Below are 21,546 nucleotides of genomic sequence, written 5' to 3' on the forward strand. Positions count from 1 at the left end.
TCAGAAGAAATTATAGATTTTATTTTACATTCACGTATAAGGAACAAATTGGCACATTTCTGTTGATATAAAATAAAAACTGACTCATACGTATTGTTGAACAACTTTTCAATGCTAGTAAGACTTACGAGACCCTTATTTCCGTCTTGCCAGCAAGTCGGAGATTTATGGCATTTTTATTCATGCGTTTGCCTTGATCCACTGTATAAAATCCAACAGATGAGTTTTTCATTCATATTTGTCATACAGTACATCCATTGAGGTGCAAAAATATTTTAAAAATTATGAAAAGTACATCGACATTGATGCATTAAAAGTCTCAGTTTATATGCAAAGTTAAAGTATACAAAGTTCTCTTCTGCATAGAATCACTTATTATCAGATTGAATTCTCATACAAGACAATTGTTCTAAAATCAAATCACAGTCTTACAATCAAGGAAGAAAATTATAAGCAGAGGTCGGTAATTCAGGTTCAAAGAGTAAAAATCTAGACCAAGATTTTTTTTCAACCAATCATTTGAGTGGTCTATGACTGACTGTTTATGCTCCACTGGGTGGATAAAACAAAATCTTGGTCTGGACTTTTACTCTCTGGATCTGAATCTCCCATCTCTGATCATAAGGCAGTGGCACAGCTGGCAATATCATGACAGGTGGGAAATGGCCAAATGATGAGGAGACCCTGGTTATAAAACCACTGGAGCAGCAAGCCCCAGTTGACCTTACTGGTTGGGTTTGCTTTTTCTTTTACAGGCTCGTAAACATTCTAACTTTCTGCTCATATTGTCCAAATTCATATTATATGGTCATGACAGATCCATTCCCTGGCATTAATGAGACTGAAAACAGACAAAGGGTGACTTCCACACTGAGAAGCCACAGCACACATTCCTCAAGCTCATTCTGACAAACAAATACCAGAGTGTACCTCCCTGTCCTGTCCACTTCTGCATTTTATACACAAATATCTGTACCCAACACATTCTCCTAAGCTGTGGGGAGCAATGGCTTTCTCACTGAAATAAGAGCAGCCAGAATTAATTGTCCACTACAGTATGGGCCATAGACAGGGTTACTGTAAATAATGGGAACAGCTGAAGCTGGTCTCCATCCCTGCACAGTTCCTCTGTTGTAAGCCCTTCATTCAGTTAACCGGTGTGCAGAATAGACAGGTCCTATCAAGTAAGTTATCATTTCACAGAGAAACTGGGAAAACAAAGCATAGTATTATATTGTACAAACAAACACAAAAACTGAATTGTTAGAAAGTTAATTAACAAATATCATTTATGTATGATTATATATTAAGAATAACAAACACCTTTACACTATACACTGGAGAAGTTCAATGTAAAATAGGAAAGAAAATTGAATATTTATTATGGACTGCACTACGAGGCTGTTGAGGTCACATTGATCGGGTGGGGCTCATTTGGCAGCATAGAGTTTAAAACTGATCTGAGAGCAGCTCACATAGCTGTTGGGACACACTGTCCCTGCTGGTGCGTAGGGTAAGTCTGTACATCTGTAAAAGAAGAGAAGAATGTGGACATGAGTGACAGAAGGTGATGTAGTAAGAGGGAACGGTGTAGGAACAGGTATCTGAAGAAGTTATGAGGCCAGTTGGAAGAAGGTACAAGGAGATGTGGTGCGAGGCTCAGGCATAGGAGTCATCAGTAAGGAAACATGCTGAGCTGGTGGTGAAGGAACACAGAATACAGTATTATTAACAAAGGAAAGGTACACACAGCAATGAAGGTATAAGGACAGATGGGAAAAGGATATGTGTAAACACTGAATTCCTCCACAGTTGCTCACTAAGAGAGCAGCACAAACTCCTCACTTCAGCAACCACTTTAACTTTCTTTCTTTTACTGGCATGTTTGCACTTTCTGTTATCCGCTGCTACATTACCTGCTGCTAAATTATCGTACATACTGTATATTATGTGTAGAAAGTTTATATTTAACATTGCTATGTTCAGATAGTTCGCATACATCATCCGTCTGCCCTCCTGTCGTGTCATGTGCACTATGTGTTAATTTGCACTTTGCCCCTGTAATTGTGTTCATACAGCGCCCCCCCCCCCCACATGTATTTTATGCTGCACCGTGGTCCTGGGGAAATGATGTCTCACACCACTGTATACTTCTGTATGACTGGCATGAAAATAAAGTCCCACTTGGCTTGACTTGATGTATTTCACTGACATAGAACCAATGTGAAGAAAAATTGTCTGGTGGAGAGACCGGCTCACCTGTGCTTGGGTATTGGGTTCCAGTCTCATCAAACATCCCACCTGCGTTGTCTTGGTATGGATGATTCCAGCACCAACAAAGTTGGAGGGGTTGGGATCTACCTGGTCCAAAAGGGCTACACCAAATCCAGCGATCTGAAAAACAGCACACTGCTAAATCCGCTGTGGATATCAGGGCACAAAACCTAATGCTACCTCTTTGTATTTTGCTATGAGGCCATTTTGTGGTGATTACCAATGAGTTACACCATGCAGAGTTTATCAACATGCTGCCTCATCCAAAATGAGGTTGGGCGAACTACCCTTATGTGCATGTAGAGAAAAAATACAGGAATGTCACCAGACTGGGTTCTGGAAATTTAGAATTGCCCCATGCAAACTGGAACCTCGTTAACAAAGCCCAGTTTACCCAGATTGGACTCCCTTAACGATGACCACCTGATTAGAAGGTTTTGTTTGCCAATTTCTATCACAATCAGTTTATGGTCTTATGTGCAACTTATATACACTTATTCAACAGAACAGGATGATTCTAGAAGGGCAAGCACATGCGAACAATACAGAGAGATCTTGAGCAATGTTTGCAAGATCATGAATTTTACAGGCGAAATATGCAACAGAATAAGAAACAATTCAGGTGAAATCTTAATATTTTCTTAAAACACAACTTTAATTAAATTTAATTTTACTAAAATTAAAATCACATCACAATACCCAGCAAGGTATCCAAATCAAACCAATAGGGATGTAACGATACACTCAACTCACGATTCCATACGATTCACGATTCTGAGTTCACGATACGATTTTCTCACAACTTTTTAGCAGAATGAGCTTCAAACAAATGTATTCAAAAATATTTCTTTATTTATCTTTCTAAACTGCAAAATGTGTCCTCTTCTTAACAGTGAAACTGAAAGATAATACTGTTTTTAAAAAATCCCAAATCAAAATAAGTAAATAAAAAAATTATCTTCAAATAAATAAACTAAGGCTTGCATGTGCAGCTTTTTAGCATGGTTTGCCCTGTTAATAATCTTTGCTCAGCTCACTGTGATGCCGGTGGACATGCTGAAGCATGTTCATTGTGTAATTTGTGTATGTTATCAGTCTTTTACAATGTCTGCATGCAGTTTTTGTCTTGTCTGTGCTTTTCTTGCTGTTTTTGTTTGTGATTACCGGAAAGCTAAAATGCTGCCACACCGCCGATTTAAGATTGGGCATGGTTGGTGCGTCTATCCATCCATTTTCTGAAACAGCTTAATCCCAACTGGGGTCGCAGGGGGGACCGGAGACTATCACAGGAACAGTGGGTGCAGGCGGGAACCAACCCCAGGCAGTTGCCTACGCACCACAGGACGCACACACTCACACAACTACAGGGCCAATTTAGACTCACCAATCAACTTATCCTGCATAGTTTTGGACCGTGGGAGGAAACCGGAGCCCCCGGTGAAAACGGGGAAAGCGTACAAACTCCACACAGAAAGGACCCAGGACCTTCTTGCTGTGAGGCAGCAGTGCTAACCACTGCACCACTGCGCCGCCCGGCTGTGCGTCCTCAATTTCAAATATGCTCGCCATCTTGCGTTCGGTCAAAACCAAAAACTGACGTATGACGTCGACGTGAATATGCAGTGACATCTGTCGTCGAACTGACATCGTGAAATCAAATGTAATATTACACCAGTTTTTCTGTTAAAGTATTATGAAGTACTCCTAAAGTAGTGATTAATTTTCCACATCAGCCAGTTTAAATCGTCATACATTTACATTGATTTTTAACCGATTCGTGATTCATCGCTACATGCCTACAAACCAAAGAATGGTTTTATACTGATGCTGAGCCAGGTTCTTATGCTAAGATCTTACTTTGGCTTTGGTGACATCCATGTCCATGGGATTCTTTGCTTTAAAGATCTTCTGTACCTCCTGCTGGGGGCTGTCAGTTTGATACAATAGATAAAGGTTAGGGAAAGGAATGTAGCACAAGACAAAGACAAAGGAAGGAGTCAAGAATAAGGCAAGATAGGTAACACAGGTTAGGCTCTGTGGGTGTGGGTGGTAGCAGAACAGAATATGGGAGGGAACAATGAGCAAAACACTCTTACATGCTCAGCTGCTTCCAACGCTGAAAGAATTCTTGTGATGACATCTCAGTCGGCTGGAAAAACTTGTTTAAGGTGACTGGAAGCTTGAAACCTATATTCTGCAGGGTGCCCCCATACCTGGAAGAGTAAGTAGTTGCCATTTGCATGGTAATGGATAGCCGATGTAGGCCAGTGGACTTCAGTGAACAGCCAAACATGAAAACTGCCCAATAGGAAGAGAAATGAGTGACATTCCTATTGGACAGTCCTTAAATTTGTCTTAAGTTATCTGGCTAATGAAGAAATCTTGCTTTGTGGAATACCCACCAGCATTTACGACACAACAGACTAAAAGCCAGTCATCTGAAATGACCAATTACCTGAACTGGATGTTTAGACTTGGTGCCTCCTGGAAATCTGAAATACATTCGATGTTGAACATCTGTTGGAGTTGGGCACCTCCATTCACAACGGGGTCCACAGACTTAGCATGTACATTGACTTGTATGATATCATTAAGAACACAACACTAGAGGGAATGACAGGGTGAGCCGCCATATGCAGAGCAAAACAACAACACATGCTTAACTCCACCCTGTCTCAAACCCAACCCCGAACACACACAGCTTTGTACCTCAACTGAACATTTGCACATTGTCTGCACTGACTATTCATTTTGCATGCCGTATATCTCCAGTTTACACTTCTATCATTGCATCTTCTCATTTCCTGACACAATCATTCTCTGTACTTCCTGTCTGCACCATAAGCTACACAATACCTTATACAGAACCATAATTTACACTTATATTCATAACTTATCTGTAATTTATTGTATTTATTGGACCTGGTTAGATGGCGACTCTGTACCTGTAGCACTATGAAAATAAAGTTGAACCTAATCTAATTTTATTTCATTTAAGTTCCAATCAAGTGCATGCTAATAAAAAGAACATCTTGTCTTAATTATATTTTCTCATTATGAAGCAAACCTAAAAAAAAAAATGTAAATCTGCATAAATATTTCCCATAATAACTTTGCACGGCTTTTGATAATACACATTTTTTTAAAAAGGATATGAGATTTTAAGGCATCAGGGCAGACCACAGATGGTGAGAAATCCAGGAACTGCATTGAAGTTTTATTTCCATAAAACACATGGAGGCGACCTAATGGAGAGGAAACAAATGAAACGTGGCGAAAAGTAATGGTCTTTATACTGATATATAATCTCATTATCGTAGGTGAAACACTCCGGTTTCCTCCCACGGTCCAAAAGCGTGCAGGATAGGTTGATTGGTGAGTCTAAATTGGCCCTGTAGTTGTGTGTGTGTGTATGTGAGTGTGTGCGCCCTGCGGTGTGTTGGTGCCTGCCCAGGGTTGGTTCCCGTCTGTGCCCATTGTTCCCAGGATAGGCTCCAGTCCCCCGTGACCCCAGTTGGGATTAAGCGGTTTCAGAAAATGGATGGATGGATGGACTGAAACTCACCAAGATTTTGTCTGAACTCTGACTTCAGTCCAATCTGGAGCATTTGATTTTCAAACAGGACACCACTGTTCTTACACACAAACCTATCAGGGCACAAGAAGACATATTGTGAAACACAGAACCTCTATGTTTATCTAAGACGTGAATGCAGACAGGCCACGGAGATGATTCTGTTTAATGCAGAACCTCTGTGAAGTGATTGTTTCAGTAGCCAATGTGTTTAGTCGCCTCGTGTTCAGTGACACAGTGCTCTTCACCTGCATGAACTCCATTACGTTGAAAAAAGAGTAAAATGACCAGACTTCATGTCAATGAGGACAGCACCACCAAGTGGTGTATACTGTACCTACTTACCAAGCACCACCAAGTGGTGTATACTGTACCTACTTACCAAGCACCACTAAGTGGTGTATACTGTACCTACTTAACCAGCACCACCAAGTGATGTATACTGTACCTACTTACCCAGCACCACCAAGTGGTGTATACTGTACCTACTTACCCAGCACCACCAAGTGGTGTATACTGTACCTACTTACCCACCAAGTGATGTATACCTACTTATCACCAAACTTAAATCAGTTAAGCAGTAATATCCGTGCAAACAGTAGTCTTGGAATACCACTAGAATTAAGCCTTCCACCGCCTTTTGCAGCTGCTGCTTTCATGGTATGTAAATCCATTTTTTGAAACTTTTTTTGTAGGCGATATTCAAAATAAAAGTGCACACATCTCACAAAATATCACAACACAGAATAACAAAATGCAGGCAGTAAAACTTCTGTCTACAGTACATGTAATTCCAAAAATCCTATTAAAAAAAACTCTTAAAAGACCACAAATCACTGACGTCACCGGGTGGCAAAAAATTCTATTCATCAACTTTAAATTACTTTTACTTTTGTCCTTGCTGATGAAAAGGTCTAGATGATCCAGGTCAACTCTGCCCACCAGAAAGGTAGCTTTGTTAGATGTTCACTGACTTGCTAGAACACTCTTGACTCTTACTTGGAGAAGTTCTCAGTGGCAACAGGTGCAGCTGCAGCTTCGGGGACGGGAGACTGGTTATCAGCGAAGATGTCCACCAACAAGCTTCCCCTTGGAGCAGAGGAGGAGGAGCTTTGGCTGGAGGTACTACTCAAACCCAGCAGATCAGCCGACAATGGTGACAGAGAAGCCTGTAGGCAGAACATTTTTTTCTAGTAACATCCACAGCACATAAGCAGAAGAAGTTAAAAAATAGAAGTTAAGGATGTTAGACAAAGCATCTGTAAACGCAGCTGAGTGAGAGTGGCAGATAGAGTAGCCTGTACCTTAGTCATGCTGCTGGAACTGACTGACTCCACCGTGCCGTTGACTCCAGTATTCTTATCCTTGGGGCTGTCTTCTTGCTCAGGAAGCAAGCCCGGCCCTTTTCGTTTTTTCAGCTTGGACAGTATGGAGGACTCGCGTTCTAGAAAGGGCGGCATCTCTTCCAGAACTGTTGCCTTCAGATGGACACAAATGGAAATGAAGGCTTTGGTTAGTTGACCATTCCGGGTGAATGTTACGGTATTTCCTGGATCCTTCACACCTTCATCTTTTCACCCGTCCATTAAACTCCCGAAATCAGGCTTTAGAATTAAGAAAATCAGAATTATAAAAGCTTTTTTACATTCTGTTACTCTTCAATAGGCATCATGTTCATAAACAAGGGATTTGTGTCTACCTACTTATCACCAAACTTAAATCAGTTAAGCAGTAATATCCATGCAAACAGCAGTCTTGGATCTAAGCATTCTCAGCCTTTTGCAGTTATATCTAGTCCTCCCAGTTCCCAGCCCTCTTCTAGTACCAGGACATCAGTATTGGCGACGCAGCTCAGACGCAAGTACTCCACGGCACGCTGCTGTAGCTCCACGTCTGAGTTGCGGATCTGGCTGCTGGAGCGCAGAACATCCTGGATAGTGACTTTAATCTCTGGAAACAGGTTGATGAACTTGATGTAGGTAGAGAGAAGGAGGGCCCGAGTGGGCACTGAGCATAGGTGGAACTTGGAGTGCAGAAGGTTGAACTGGACCAAAGGGCTGCAGGGCCAAGGAAAGAGGTGGAGTCAGTGCACACAATGGAAGGAAGTGATTTATTCTACCAGCAAACCAGCAGGTACAGAGGTAGTTATACAGACACAATTCACTGCAGCTAAGAGGTCATGGGCAAAGCGAAGTCACACATACAGTATAAGCAGAGACAAGCTTCTACCTTGACCGGGGATCTCCAGCGATCAAGTTTCCAAACTCCCCTAAGATGTATCCCCCGACCTTCACCAGGTTCTCATGGCAAGCTGGAGCCTGAAGAGCCTGTCGGATCAGCAAGGCAGGTGGATTAGTGCAAGGTGGACTGAATGAGGAAGAGGGAAGCAGCCCCCACCCAGCCATCGTCATGATAAACAATGTGTGGTTGGAAAGGTTTAAAAACCCTGTACTAGATAAATATACATAATACTAACACAAAACAAGAATACACAAGTCTAAAAAAACTCAAATTGCAACTCCAATTATGATTGCATTAATTGCAACTGAATGCAATAAGTGCAATCCAATGATGAACATAGTAAAAAGGCAAACAAAAATAACAGTATGAAGCTTACAGAATCAGTGAAAAATCAGTTTGAACTAAAAACACTGCTGTTACTAGTTCTGATAGCCCACAAAATGAGTCTGCAGACACCTGAAAGTGGCTCTACATTTACCTCGAAGACAGTCTTGGCAGCATAGCCCTGGACCTCCTCGCGGCTTATGACGATCTGGATGACACGGTACCACACCTCTTCACTCACGTGATCGCCGGCAATGCGGATCAGATTCAGGATGGTGTCCACGTACCATGCATAGTCCACTGCATACTTCTCAGCTATGACGGCCACTTTAAGCACCTGGATAGACCATGACGAAGACACACATTTGTATAACATTATAAATCTCTTAACATCTGTGCATCTACAGTAGCGGTTCTCAACCTAGGGGGCCGCAGGCCACTAATGGGCTTCAGCGAGGACCAAGGAGGGGCATGCAATTTTTTTCGTGAAGCACAGGAAAAATACTATTGTGCTAAAGCTAGCGTTGGGCAGTAGCCTATATTGAATTTATACGGTATATCGATAACCATTCAGTTAAGCGTCTCACGGGAAAGCTGACGGAGGGGAAAAGGAATCTTTGTTATTAGGTTCATTTCATTTTAAAAATATCAGAATTTCCAATATTTGTTTTATTTTGCTGAAGGCTTGTTAGTTATTAAGATATTCATAAACATCCACCTTCTTTTCTGAACTAAGAAAATAATAGTGCTAGTAGAAATTGTGGAGTAAAACCCTGTTTAAGTCATGTTCAAAAGAAATGACATTTTTGGCAGTGTAATCAAATAAACATATGTTTATATTAATTAACATTGGGAATTTTTGTCACCAATTCAGAACAATATCAGAACCTATATGGGCAGCGGGAGGGACACAGGGGGTCCCTGGATGACAAAAGGTTGAGAACCACTGATCTACACAGCATAACCAAAGCTAAAAGCTTGTTATCTAGATATATAATTCACCTTGAAAACAAAAGACAATGACTTATAGTTACTGAAGAACACAAATTTGGAATGCAAATGGAATTTTATACCGATTTCCAAACAATATGCAAAAAAGATCAGATAATGTAAATCAAGCAAAGACATTTGACGTAACAATCCTGCTCACAATCTCCTCCCGTATGGAATAGTCTGCTGTCTCCAGGTAGTCGAGCAACTCGGCCACAATCTGTTTGGCATTGCTGCGGTCACACATGGCATAGAGCAGGTCCACCGCCCTCTGCCTGACGCTAACATCCCGCTCTGTCTGCACAGAAAAGAAATTCCAGTAAAAATCATCATACTGAATGGGTCACTTGTAGTCGCTCATACTTAATTATCCTAAAATACGTAAGAAACATGTTATACAATCCTGAAAACAAGCCTGACTTTAGAGTCTGCAAATGTGCCTATTTGCATTCAGACTGACCAGGTGCATTTATACAGGAGTATGGAGATGTGCAGGGCATGGAAACACCACATAAAAAAGTACTCTAACTAAACCACAATTACAAAAACAGCTACAAAGGTGAGTCAAAATGGATTGAAGGGCATTCCAGGGCATGCAGACTTCCTCCTCCTTCATCCATCAAACAACTGCAGGCTTTTCTTTACTTTACTTTAACTTGGACGATCCCTGGAGTAATTGGGGGTTAAATTGAGAAATTCCTCTACTGAATGTGATTTGAACCAGTGACCTTCAGAGGCACAGGATGCAAAGCCACAAACCAGCCCCAGAAGACCTGTCAGACATCACACTAAGCGACATTCAGGATGTGCATGACAGCAGCCCACAAAGGACTAAAGCTGTACTGAAGCCAAACAGTGGCCCACTTCATATTATGGCCTTGATATTAATTAATATATTGTTGGGAGTTTCTGCTATTTTGTCCATCCTTATAAGGAGTTGAAAAAGTATGCAGGTCATCCACAACATGGCCTCACTGAAAAGCTTTGCCTTCTGCAGCTCACCCACAATATAACAAGGTCGAAAAGGTACCTTCAAGGCACTGATGACTGTTTCAATGTGTGTCTTAACAGCTTCATGGGAAAACTCTGAACTGGCCAGTGTGCACATGCTCTCCAGAGCCAGATAGCGCAGATTGGTCTCCCGGTGCTGGAGGAACTGGCCCAGCTGGTTACAGGCACGTACAAGCAGGCCAGGGTCACTGGGAGGAATAAAGTGTCACATTATAACCATTACCAATACTTGGGTTTCAAATTGAAATATACTTAATATACAGTTGTGTTGTTCTTTTGTGAAATAAATGCTGGCTACTAACCTGTCATAGTGGATGATGAGACTAATGGCCTCAAAAAGCACAGCATATTTAGCATTTGAATGCTGCACCTTCTTAGACTTGGGTGGTTCCTGGGCCTTGTTTAGGATGGATTCAAGGCATTCAGCCAGCCGGCTGCGAACAGAATCATCCTCTGGCCAGCACCGGCAAAACAACAACGTGATGATGAAACATTAAGCTTTTATATAAAGTGGAACCTCACTGCTGTACTTAACATCCGATGTGACATCTTACCTGGAGGTGGGTAGCACTGCAAGAGGCGGAGCAACTTGACAGACAGCCATGGGGCGGGGACAAAGTAGTAGGCATAGTCCTGTAAATCTGAAGCAGCAGGGATCACGATCTGAAATAAAGAAGGATGAAGCTGAAACATTTGCTGAAAAAAGGCAGAGGGCAGCCCTCTTTTCCCCCAAAATATTTTTCTTAACGAAAACAACTTACCTATTTATATACAGCATGTTAATTTTAAGATGCAACTTTCCCAACACCACATTACAGAACATACTGCAGGCTAAAGAAGCTCAAAACTCAAATACGTAATCTACAGGCCCCATGAAACAGCATGCAGCTGTGATTTGTAAACTATTTTGAATTTCTGGATTTCTACATAAATGGCTCCTAAAATGTCATCAGATCTTCATCATAAGTCATAATAATAAAAAGGACTTAACAAAGAACACAAATGACATTCACACTATCACAAGTGTATTGAATAAATAAAGAACAATGACCTTCAAAACAGGTGTAACTGGAGTCAGGCATTCCTATCAATTCATGTGTGGGTCTGACATAACCTTCCATATAAAAGAAAACTATTTTGGTTACCCGCTAAGTAGGACTCTACTCAAGGGCAATATGGTCTGATCAAAATGGATTTCAGAGGAACACAAAAGAAGAGCTATTGTAGCTCATAAGATGGGAAAAAGGCTGCAAAAGGTTTTCTAAAGACTCCACATTCAGGCAGAAAGCTTACAAGTGGAAAAAATTGAGAACAACTGCTCCTCACCCTTGGGGCGGCGATACTAAAAATATCGGCACTAAGGCACAGTACGGAATTCTCAAAGAAGTAATAAAGAACCCTAGGATGAATGCTAAAGATCTCCAGACATATCTAGCACTTGTTAAGGTCCATGTTCCTGTTATCTGACACAGGCCGTTAAAGCAAGACATCAAAAAAAAAAACATACAGCAACTTTAACAGTTCTGTAAAGAACTGAAGAAGCCAATAACAGTTAATACTCCCTGTAGCCATGCCCACCTATCCATGGCAAGCCAGACCACGCCCTGTCTCAACTGAATATTAGACACACCTGTTGTCTATTTCTTAATTGGGCCAAGGGTTTTATAAGGACATTTTCAGCATAATACACAGGTAATGTTACCATTCTACTGAACCTTCATACCTCATTGTTGTTCTGACATTTACCGGGTATATTGAGCTTGACTTTTGGTTTTCTGATTTGGACTTGAAAACTCAAGCGTGTGATATTTTCTGACCCTAGCCTGCACTTCGGAGTAAAGATTGTGGATTACATTTTGGTATTGCTGAACCTGGATCTATGAACTGATACATTCGTTTAACTTGGATAAGGATTAGATCAAATTTTAGGAGCCATTTCTGTCCAGATAAATTCAAAGGGTTCTCTAACTAATTCTTACAAATGTAGGCATTCCTTAAGCAGAGACTTCCAAATGTGTAGCTCCACCTTTACCAACGTGACTTACCCTGCCGAGCCTACCCACAGCCAGAGGAATAGAAACCTTGAGTTCCTCTGGGTTCTTCTGAGCCATGGCAATGATGAGGCTTGTGGCTGCCGTCACTACTCCCTGCAGCAGAGACAGTGCTATCTCATATAATGGCCTTCAAATCGTCATTTAGAAACATCTGCTCACCATTCAGCCTCTGACTAAATTTGAATAATAGTTAATCTAATATCAAGCACTATGTGATATTGCTCTAAAAGTATTTAGTATAGGGTATAGGCAAGCATGTATACCCTTTTACGGTAGAATACCATACCAAAGTACCAAAGGCTGCTATAAGAACTACCCCCCACCCCCAGGCTCTCAGTGTCCACCTGTGGAGCAGGCCATACCAAGTGCTGGTCATTGAGCAGGTGCACCACACGAGAGGTCAACTCTCCCATTGTCACCAGGTCTGGCGAGGTTCTGTGGAGCCGAAGCAAGCAGAGAGCTGCACTTTGCTTCACACTGTCCATGGTATCCCTGTAACACACAGATCATGGTTAGGGCAGACAGGATACTCTCCTTGTAATACTCAGACCAAGCTCAGCAGATGTGTCTCCACACATGTCCAAACTTAGCAGCGTCCCCCACATGGAAAGAAGTCACATTTTCACCATCTGCTGGTGTAGAAGTGTCTCCTTTGTTTATTCTGTACTCTTTGCATTCGTCTCTGTCAACGCGGGTTACATTTGAACATCTAAGACGTCCACTTCCATTGTTAAATGGACACAGAGAGATATCAAGAATTTTGTGTTCGCACGTCTGCAGTATTCAAACCCTGTCTTAGAGTTGGTTCCTCAACCTGCATTTCTGAGGCCTTGATTCGACTGCTTAAAATTCCCTTTGGCGGCTCACCCAGCCACTAAGATGCGAGGGATCTCCTGGACAAAGGCCTCAGCCATCTCACGGCTGCCCACATTGGCAATGCAATGCAGGGCCAGCTTCATGAACACTGGATACCGGCTGGAGAGGTCATTCTTGATGGCGTTGTTGATGAGTCGGATAAGGTCGCTGTTGGAGTTCACCAGCACAGAGATGAATAGGTAGCCCTGGAACAAGGGAAGGATTTGTTACTATGTGTATTAGGACATATTCTACAATATTAAACATCTAAAAGACGAAAAAAAAAAAAATCTAGGTTTTCTTGTTAAAATGCGGACATATGGCAAAATTAAGGAGAGGAGAGAGAATTTTTCAGCTTCACGGGCAAAAAAGAGATGTCATGAAACAACATGTTTTGACTGAATACTAAGGGAAGGTCTACTGAAATGTTTCAATAGCTCACATACTGTAAGATCACCAAAATTACATTCCAAATGTCTCTCATTTGAGATATGCTAGAGTTATATAAATTAAATAGGACTAAAGCTGGATAGCATACAACACACACATACATTTTTAGTTCAATTAAGAGATTAATAAGTTAATGAGAGCCTTAAGCTCATTCTAACAAATTTTTCAAAATGAAAATTATTAAGTTTTTTTTTTTAAAGTAGATTAAAACACAGGTTTTGTTTCACAACATCCCTACAACAAGGACATTTACAGTGGATCAGAAGTTCCTGTTGATAGGGACAGAGAGGAATTGTCTGGGGATAAGCTTACAAGGTTTTCTTGGAAAAATTAAGTTGCCCATCTCGGGGAAAGAAAGAAAGCACTCACACGGGCTCTCTGATCTGGGCTACGGGGGCAAAGTAAAATGGAACACACCTGAATATAAATCACCAAGAACAATGAAAAAAAATCAATACTGATAACCTTAGCTACATTACTCAACCACCTACCTTTCATACACCCCGAACACACACATCCAGACACAAACACACACAAAGTGAAAGGGGCTGTGTCTTCCACTCACGATCTGCTTCTCTGTGTACTTGTTGGAGCTGAGCAGGTTGACTGCCTCCATGTGGCCAAAGTCAATATCATGCCCCAGCAGAAAGATGAAAAGCAGCTTGCACACATACTTCCTCTTGCTGTAGCCATCCAGCGATTTGTCCCCTGTCACACAGACATCGCACGAATAATGTGAAATGGGTACGGTACGCTTCCGTTATTTTTTTTTCTCCAGCTCCTCTTCGCTGTTGCAGTTGCTTGCAAAATTCTTCACATGTGGTCAGTGTTTGACTGTTTTTATTCCGTGTGAATAAATTCCATACCAGTACTGAACTCTTACTGTATTACCAGAAGAGGGCAGATATATTGTAACAAACACAAATACAAGCGTCATAGTGAAATGGCTACATTTTTATGAACATTTTTAGTTATTATTCAGACAGTATTATGGTCATTTGTCATATTGTGGTATTTTGACATATTGGCAACAAAATTACCCAGGACCACTCCAACTCAGTGAACTTTATCACCAAGATTTCAAAATCCCAGAATAACATTGCTTTTGAAAATACTGTATGCTGCAGTATAATGTCTGATATGTGAATATGATATGTGAATACTTCCACACATCCTGATACAGCTACTCTTCATAACTACAAATATGCCAACTATTCTCAATCTGCTCTTTTTTCGTTGACGTCTGCTCTGTGAAAGTTAGTGCTGCCACCTACTGGAAATCCCTAGTCAATGTCCTAGGACATGAGCAATGGACACACTCTGACGTGCATAACGTCTGCCAGCCATAAAAAGATGGGCTGTACATGTCTACCGGACACCTCTGATGATGAAATTTACGTTGCTCTTGGAGAAGTAAAGCATGAATTGGCCTTTAGCCTCCCAGATAATGTGTTTCTAGTACACACTTAGACAATAGCCTTCACAGTTTGACTTTGATAGCTAATTCTAAGACACAATAGACCAGCACTATTAAAAACAAATTATTCAAGTGGAAACAATGTGACCCTGGTAGGCTGTGTCTTGCATGCATGTGCCTATACCTGTAAAATAATCTGAACCTGTCGAACCAAAGAAATTATCTTGGGAAAAACGTTCATATTTGCAGAGCATACCTTATGTCATCTAGTTCCAGTTTTGTTATGCTACCTTGAATGATACTTACAGTAGTATCATGAACTAAAGCATCCCATTGCTGCTCAATTTAAATTCACATGAAATATAATAATGCAAATAGGTCCCGAGAATCAGATTGCATTTATGCAGAATGCATAAGATAAGCCGACCTTTAAACTTAGAGCGGATGTTGGCCAATTCTTTGTTTATCCTCTTCACTTCTGCTTCTTTGCTTTTGCCTAGAAAAAAAATACAGTGAATATATCAGCGACACCGCGGTACAAATCTACATCATACTGGGGCATATAACCACTAATGGTTAACAGTGAGATGTAACACACATAGAATTCGAAAAAATAGGCAGACATCACAGTAAATGTACAGAATCTTCTCCTAATCAGATAAACTTAGCGTCATGCAAAAGTGAATAATATGTGGTGGTAGGGTTACATGACTCCTTGAGAAAACCCCAGAATAAACTAAAGAAAATTTAGGCCTAAGTGTACCTGGTAGCTCTGCGGTGATCATTATATTTTGGGTCATAAGGTAAAATGTACTCTGAGGAAAAGGTAATTAATCAAAAAGACACAGAACTTGAAAATTTTACTTGTCAGTTAAGTTTTCCTGTTGCATTCCCATGCTTTGGTAGTTTTACTGAGTATTAATAATCAAATTTTTTGTGAAGATTCAGTTTCTATAATCAAAGAAGATGACAGCAGCACAATGAAAAGTGTTTGAAAAAAGTACTGCATGTGAAATGTCTCGCAAGAAAATCTAGAGAATTCCATTCGTACACACACATACAGTACCTACAAACAAACTAGAAACATGCAAAAACAATCAAATTAATCTCGTGCGAGAGTAAAACACGCAACATGTTCAACAAGAAAAGATAAGCATAGCTGTTTTTATTTTTTCCAGCTTGATGCACAACAAACAATAATGTTATGAATCTTAGGAGTACAAAATGCCACATCTGGCTACAACTAACTGTAGTTATCTGCTTGTAGGTCCCTTTCCTTAATTGCTGGACCATGCCATTGCTGGACCACGCCATTTATACAGTCAGTGCTAGCTTCTGAGCACCTTCTCCCACAAGGAATGTTGCTGGGCCAGTTTAGTGTGCCTACCCATAGCAGATCGGGACTGTCTTCTATTGGGCTATTAGGCACCACAAGGAACTCAACCCAGTCAAGTTCATTATTAACCCATGTCTGTTAGGAACAAATGCCATATGGTCAAAAGAAGCCAATACATGTCGCAATGTGGCCACCACTGGTGTTCTCTGGATGTCTTACAAATCAAAGAATCAGATATTGTGTTTTTCATGGACTAGATTTTACTGCCATATTTCTAGACTTTGTGTTAGTCCAAATAAATCCCTAAGTAATCAGATCTCAATCACTTGCCCGCAACAATCAAGAGTTCTTTTATTCAAGTGGTTCTGTATTTTACATGACAAATAATATTCATATAAACTTAATGTATAGTCCTTGATACATTTGCCCAATTAAGTTCCAACTATGACAGTCCAGAACATATAGGCCATACTGAGAAGAGTGTAAACCCCTCCCCCCACCCCATGCTTATCTGTCTCTAATATCCATAGTTACATTTCTAAATATGCTATATTTATATATAGTCATGTGCCCCATAATGACGTTTCTGTAAACAATGGTGCGCATATATGATGGTGGTCCCACAAGATTATACCGTAATGGAGCTGAAATATTCCTATCGCCTAGTGATGTCGTAGCCATTATAACATCACAGTATAACGTTTTACTAACGTTTGTGGTGATGCTGGTATAAACAAACTTACTGCGCTACCAGTCGTATAAAAGTACAGCACATGCAATTATGCACAGTACATATATGACATGACTATCATTATTTTAGAGTGTACTCTTTCTACTTATTAAAAAAAACAGTTTACTGTAGCTTCGGTGTGTAGTAAGCTATACCATTTAGGTTTGTGTAAGTACTCTGATGTTTGCACAATGACGAAATCACCTAACGATGACATTTCTCAGAACATATCCTCATTGTTAAGTGACTAATGACTGTATAATAATCACATTTCACAGCGTCAGTGACAATTCCATCTGTTAAAAAACTCATCTCATCTCATCTAGGCACAAAGAGGCAGTGAGTGGCTCCGCAGGTTTATTACTCTGCGGCTGTAATCAGAAGGTTGCTGGTTCAAATACCATGGCTGGCAAAATAATTATATCATCAATGGGTCCTTAAGCAAGGCCCTTAACCCCAAGGTGCTCCAGGGATTAGCTAACTCTGCTCTCTTACTTGTATGTCGCTTTTGACAAAAGAGCCTGCTAAATTTAATGATGAAATGAATGCTAAACGTGATCAAGTGTTACTGTTCACGAACAAAACCTGAACGGATGCTTTCAACAATAAGGCACTAATACACTTTGTATTTCTTTTACAAAAGCTGGCCATCTTGCTAGAGCCAGTCATTCAAGAAAGGTACCATACAGCCAAGACAAAAAAGGGCATGTTCTTCTCACAACTGTGACAAAGGTGCTGTAGTCACAAACACCCTGTGATGAGTCTGTACACATTTTACAGTCCTATAGAGGCCTGTTTTGGCACCTAGGGGAGTGAGAGGGTGGGGCAGCGGAGCCGGCAGTTTGACTGGTGCATTCATTAATCTCTAAAGAGTTCAAATCAAAAGCACTCCTCGTTACACTGATTTTTTTTGTATTAAAATAATTACACTTCTTCACTCATAAATGTACATATTTTCTAGTCTTTAACTTGTATATTGTGAATTGTAGGACAGTGTTCCATGTGTAAAATTCAGGGCTGTGGAGTCGGAGTCGGAGTCGAGGAGTCGGAGTCGGAGACAATTTTGGGTACCTGGAGTCGGAGTCGGAGTCGGCAAAAAGTTAACCGACTCCGACTCCTACTAAATTTAAATGGGAATTAAAAAAGTAAGTTGAAATGTCCCAATTCACAAACAGTCATAATGAACTACTTCTCTGCTGTAAGAATAAAGCCCAATGCATGCAGTGCATAATGTTACCACAAAACGAACATGTCAAGTAACCATGAAGCATGCTTTTCATTGACTGTATGCGTCACTATATGGGATGTAATGCACAGGTAAGGTGCGGCACGGCTTTCCATTGTGTCGTGTTCCACTGTTGCAGGGAACTCTGAAACCTAGCCTAAAGCCCCGCATACATTTACAGATGCACTGCCGATTTTTCGGCCGTTCAACGAGTCATCACGCGTTAAACGCCTGAAAAATCATCTGGTGTGTTCTCAGCTCCGTCGGCTCCCCTTCGCTATGCGCTACCCTTGAAACCTTGTTTTCATTGTGTTTGTCTTTAATCTGACATTATAGTAGAGTGTTGGCTTCCTAGCCAGTAGTTCTGTGGTGAAATGACATGTATGTTGCCTTCCTTTCCTTCAATGGATGTAGAAAATACATTAGCATAGTATATACATACAGAGGAGTCGGAGTCGGGGAGTCGGAAGATTTAGAAACTGAGGAGTCGGAGTCGGAGTCGGAATCGGAGCATTTATCTACCGACTCCACAGCCCTGGTAAAATTACTGCACACATGACAAATTATTTCATGTGTTTTGCAGAGCAGGGGTAATGCTTTACATACCCCCTGTAACCTCCTGAGACCCCACCCATTCATTTATGTCCATTGTAGTGGACATTGTATTTTTGCATTTATTTTTTCACTGATGTTGGGAAACGTATTTATTCTTGTTGTGCACTAAAGAGGACATGCTGTGAAATTAAAATAAGAATAAATTTGAAAAAATCTAAATTGTAAGATGTCTTATTTCCTCCAAAGACAAATAAACTACAATTGAAGGACACTTTTTTCCTTGGGTCTCAGGAGGATATATGCTTGGATGCGGGGGGGGGGGGGGGGGGGGGCACCCAGTCCATACTGGAGCACATACACGCACATACTCACACAGTTTCAGTATTATTACTGTTATTTGTGATATCCGGTATATGTAAGCTGTAACACGTTTATGTGTAAAAAACATCCCAAAACAGGTCAGGTCAGGTTAGGGAGCACTGGTACAGTGCATTGTCACACCCACCACCTGATGAAACACCTTGGGAACCTGGTTGACGACCCCCAGGCCAACATGCGGTCTAGTCCCACCTACTGAAAATGGTAACACCCTCAGGTAATACATGGGCGTCCCCTTGGCCTGGTCCAGCTACTTGGGTCCTCAACAATGAGGAGGCCGCGAACCAGATCACCCGCAGGGAAACGCGCCACATGGCCATACTGCTATAACTGACGCTCCCTCACAATGCAGGTAACGTGCCTCATTCGGGGCTCCCTGAGCAGCCGCTCATTCGACACAAAGTCAAACCAGCGGTACCCAAGGATTCTACAAAGAGACGCAGTATACCAAAGGGTCCAGTCTTTGTCTCAGGTCACTGGATAGCGCCCATTCCTTGCAGACAGCCAAATATATCTTTGTAAGAGGACAGCCAATAAGGCCAAAAATATTTTCAAGGCTAATGAGGACTTTTGATGATATGTGGCTATTTAAATGAAGTATTTTTAGTTCAGTTATTCGTTTTTAAGCAAAAGTTCTGGGTAATAACACGGTTTGTCGGCAATACGCTGTTAAAAATTACTAAGGAAGGAATAGATTTCATTTTCGAGTAGATTAATATGCGGTTAAGTAGTCATCAGAAAAAGATTAAACTGCCCAACCCATCCTTCATTAAAGTCAATTCAGTGACGTTGCTGGAGCACTATTCTAAGTTTAAATACATCACGTCCTTCAGTAAACTTACAGGAACGCTAGTGACCTCCAGTTAAATCTTTCAAAGTATATTAGACGACTATTTCAAATACACAAGGGAAATCAGTCTAAAGCATCATATTTGCCGTGATATTTAGCTTCAGGATCGCAAAACAGTACAGCACACGTACAGACCCGGAAAAAGCTGTATTTACAGTACACTAAACTTTCATTACAAATGAACGCACTTTATAATAGCCAGTCTTCCGTAGTTGTTTGGTAAAACGCAATTATTCTCAAAATGTTTTGACTTGTTCGTATGTTTTTTTTATATATACAAAATGAGTCCCCATATATCATTCCCATACTTCCTGTCTCAGTGACTGCATTACCAAGTGAAACTGATCTATTCAGTGTTTCATAGTTCCTTGCTTGAGCCCCACGCCTATTTTTTTGTAAATGTCAGTGCCAGCCAAAGGAAACTTTTGAAAATGTGACACACTGAACGCTAAATTTTGACTTAAACGTACTTCTGCCTGTAGACTTTCATAACTTTTGCAACTTGAACTAAGAGTAACAGTCACCTCCCCACTTGCACCTTGCATACGTCTTAGCTGCCAAAAGTGCGTGGGTCAGCATACTGGGAGAAAGCTTTATTTTACCTCTAACTAGCTAAGAGAAAGAAATCCCAGGACACGTTTTCAACTATCTGCCATAAATCATCATTGTCATTTTAGGTCAATTGACAGCGTGGTTCAACGGCAAAACTTACAGTTCCGTATATCTGAAATGAAGACAGCCAAACCTCGCATCCCGTCTCCTTTCGATACTGCTGGCATTTCGTACCGTCCAACAGACCGTATTTATCCCTAAGGTGACACGCCAGGTTTCGCAGGTTTTAACGGAAAAAACCGTACCGGGGAGTCACTCGGAAGCGGAGATGCGCGAATCAGTAGCGCTCGTGAACTCGTCAGCGCTCGTGGTTAAATTCCTGTACGACGAGAACGCGCAGACAAGCTTTAAACATTTGCTGTCACGGTACATCACTGGCCGCACGTCAATGACTCGACTGTCGTTCATTTCCTTTCATTTGTTTGTCACCTAACATATAAGTCTGGAGACATATAGAGCTTAAAAGGAGATTCAGATATCATTTGCAATTAACAATCAGCCTTTAAAATTCTATTTGACTAAAAGTTTACTAAAAATGCAAGATATCGACGCATCTAGTCATATTAGTCATGTTTGTTTATATTTCCCTAAAGTGAATGGTGCTTTTTCCCCAAAAAATATTAAAAAAAAAAACTCATTTAGACAGGTTCCAGAACAGGGTCATACGGAG

At 41.0% G+C, this 21,546-nt stretch overlaps 1 protein-coding gene across 1 annotated transcript; it reads right to left on the reverse strand.

Moving 5' to 3' along the window:
* LOC111834516 (AP-2 complex subunit alpha-2-like) lies at positions 1 to 21,244 on the reverse strand. Its single transcript, XM_072718284.1, has 22 exons — positions 20,977 to 21,244; positions 15,618 to 15,686; positions 14,339 to 14,481; positions 13,336 to 13,529; positions 12,831 to 12,960; positions 12,460 to 12,561; positions 10,969 to 11,077; positions 10,717 to 10,867; positions 10,434 to 10,602; positions 9,564 to 9,701; positions 8,568 to 8,750; positions 8,078 to 8,175; positions 7,674 to 7,905; positions 7,153 to 7,326; positions 6,848 to 7,017; positions 5,840 to 5,922; positions 5,429 to 5,519; positions 4,730 to 4,852; positions 4,371 to 4,487; positions 4,132 to 4,201; positions 2,260 to 2,394; positions 1 to 1,527 (listed from the first exon to the last, which is right to left on the reverse strand). The coding sequence occupies exons 1-22, from the start codon at positions 21,041 to 21,043 to the stop codon at positions 1,450 to 1,452; spliced, it is 2,826 nt and encodes a 941-aa protein (XP_072574385.1). The 5' UTR covers positions 21,044 to 21,244; the 3' UTR covers positions 1 to 1,449.
* Between the last annotated feature and the right edge of the window lie 302 nt (positions 21,245 to 21,546).

This window comes from Paramormyrops kingsleyae, chromosome 11 (assembly GCF_048594095.1).
Source record: "Paramormyrops kingsleyae isolate MSU_618 chromosome 11, PKINGS_0.4, whole genome shotgun sequence".
In the NCBI taxonomy this organism is placed as follows: domain Eukaryota; kingdom Metazoa; phylum Chordata; class Actinopteri; order Osteoglossiformes; family Mormyridae; genus Paramormyrops; species Paramormyrops kingsleyae.

Bases quoted from the DNA above. Each gene is read 5' to 3' on its own strand.
- LOC111834516 (XM_072718284.1), bottom strand. From the start codon at position 21,043: ATGCCAGCAGTATCGAAAGGAGACGGGATGCGAGGTTTGGCTGTCTTC. The intron at 15,687-20,976 runs GTAAGTTTTGCC...TTTTTTTTCTAG, and splicing joins CATTTCAGATATACGGAACT to GCAAAAGCAAAGAAGCAGAA. The intron at 8,751-9,563 runs GTGAGCAGGATT...TGGTCTATCCAG, and splicing joins ATTCCATACGGGAGGAGATT to GTGCTTAAAGTGGCCGTCAT.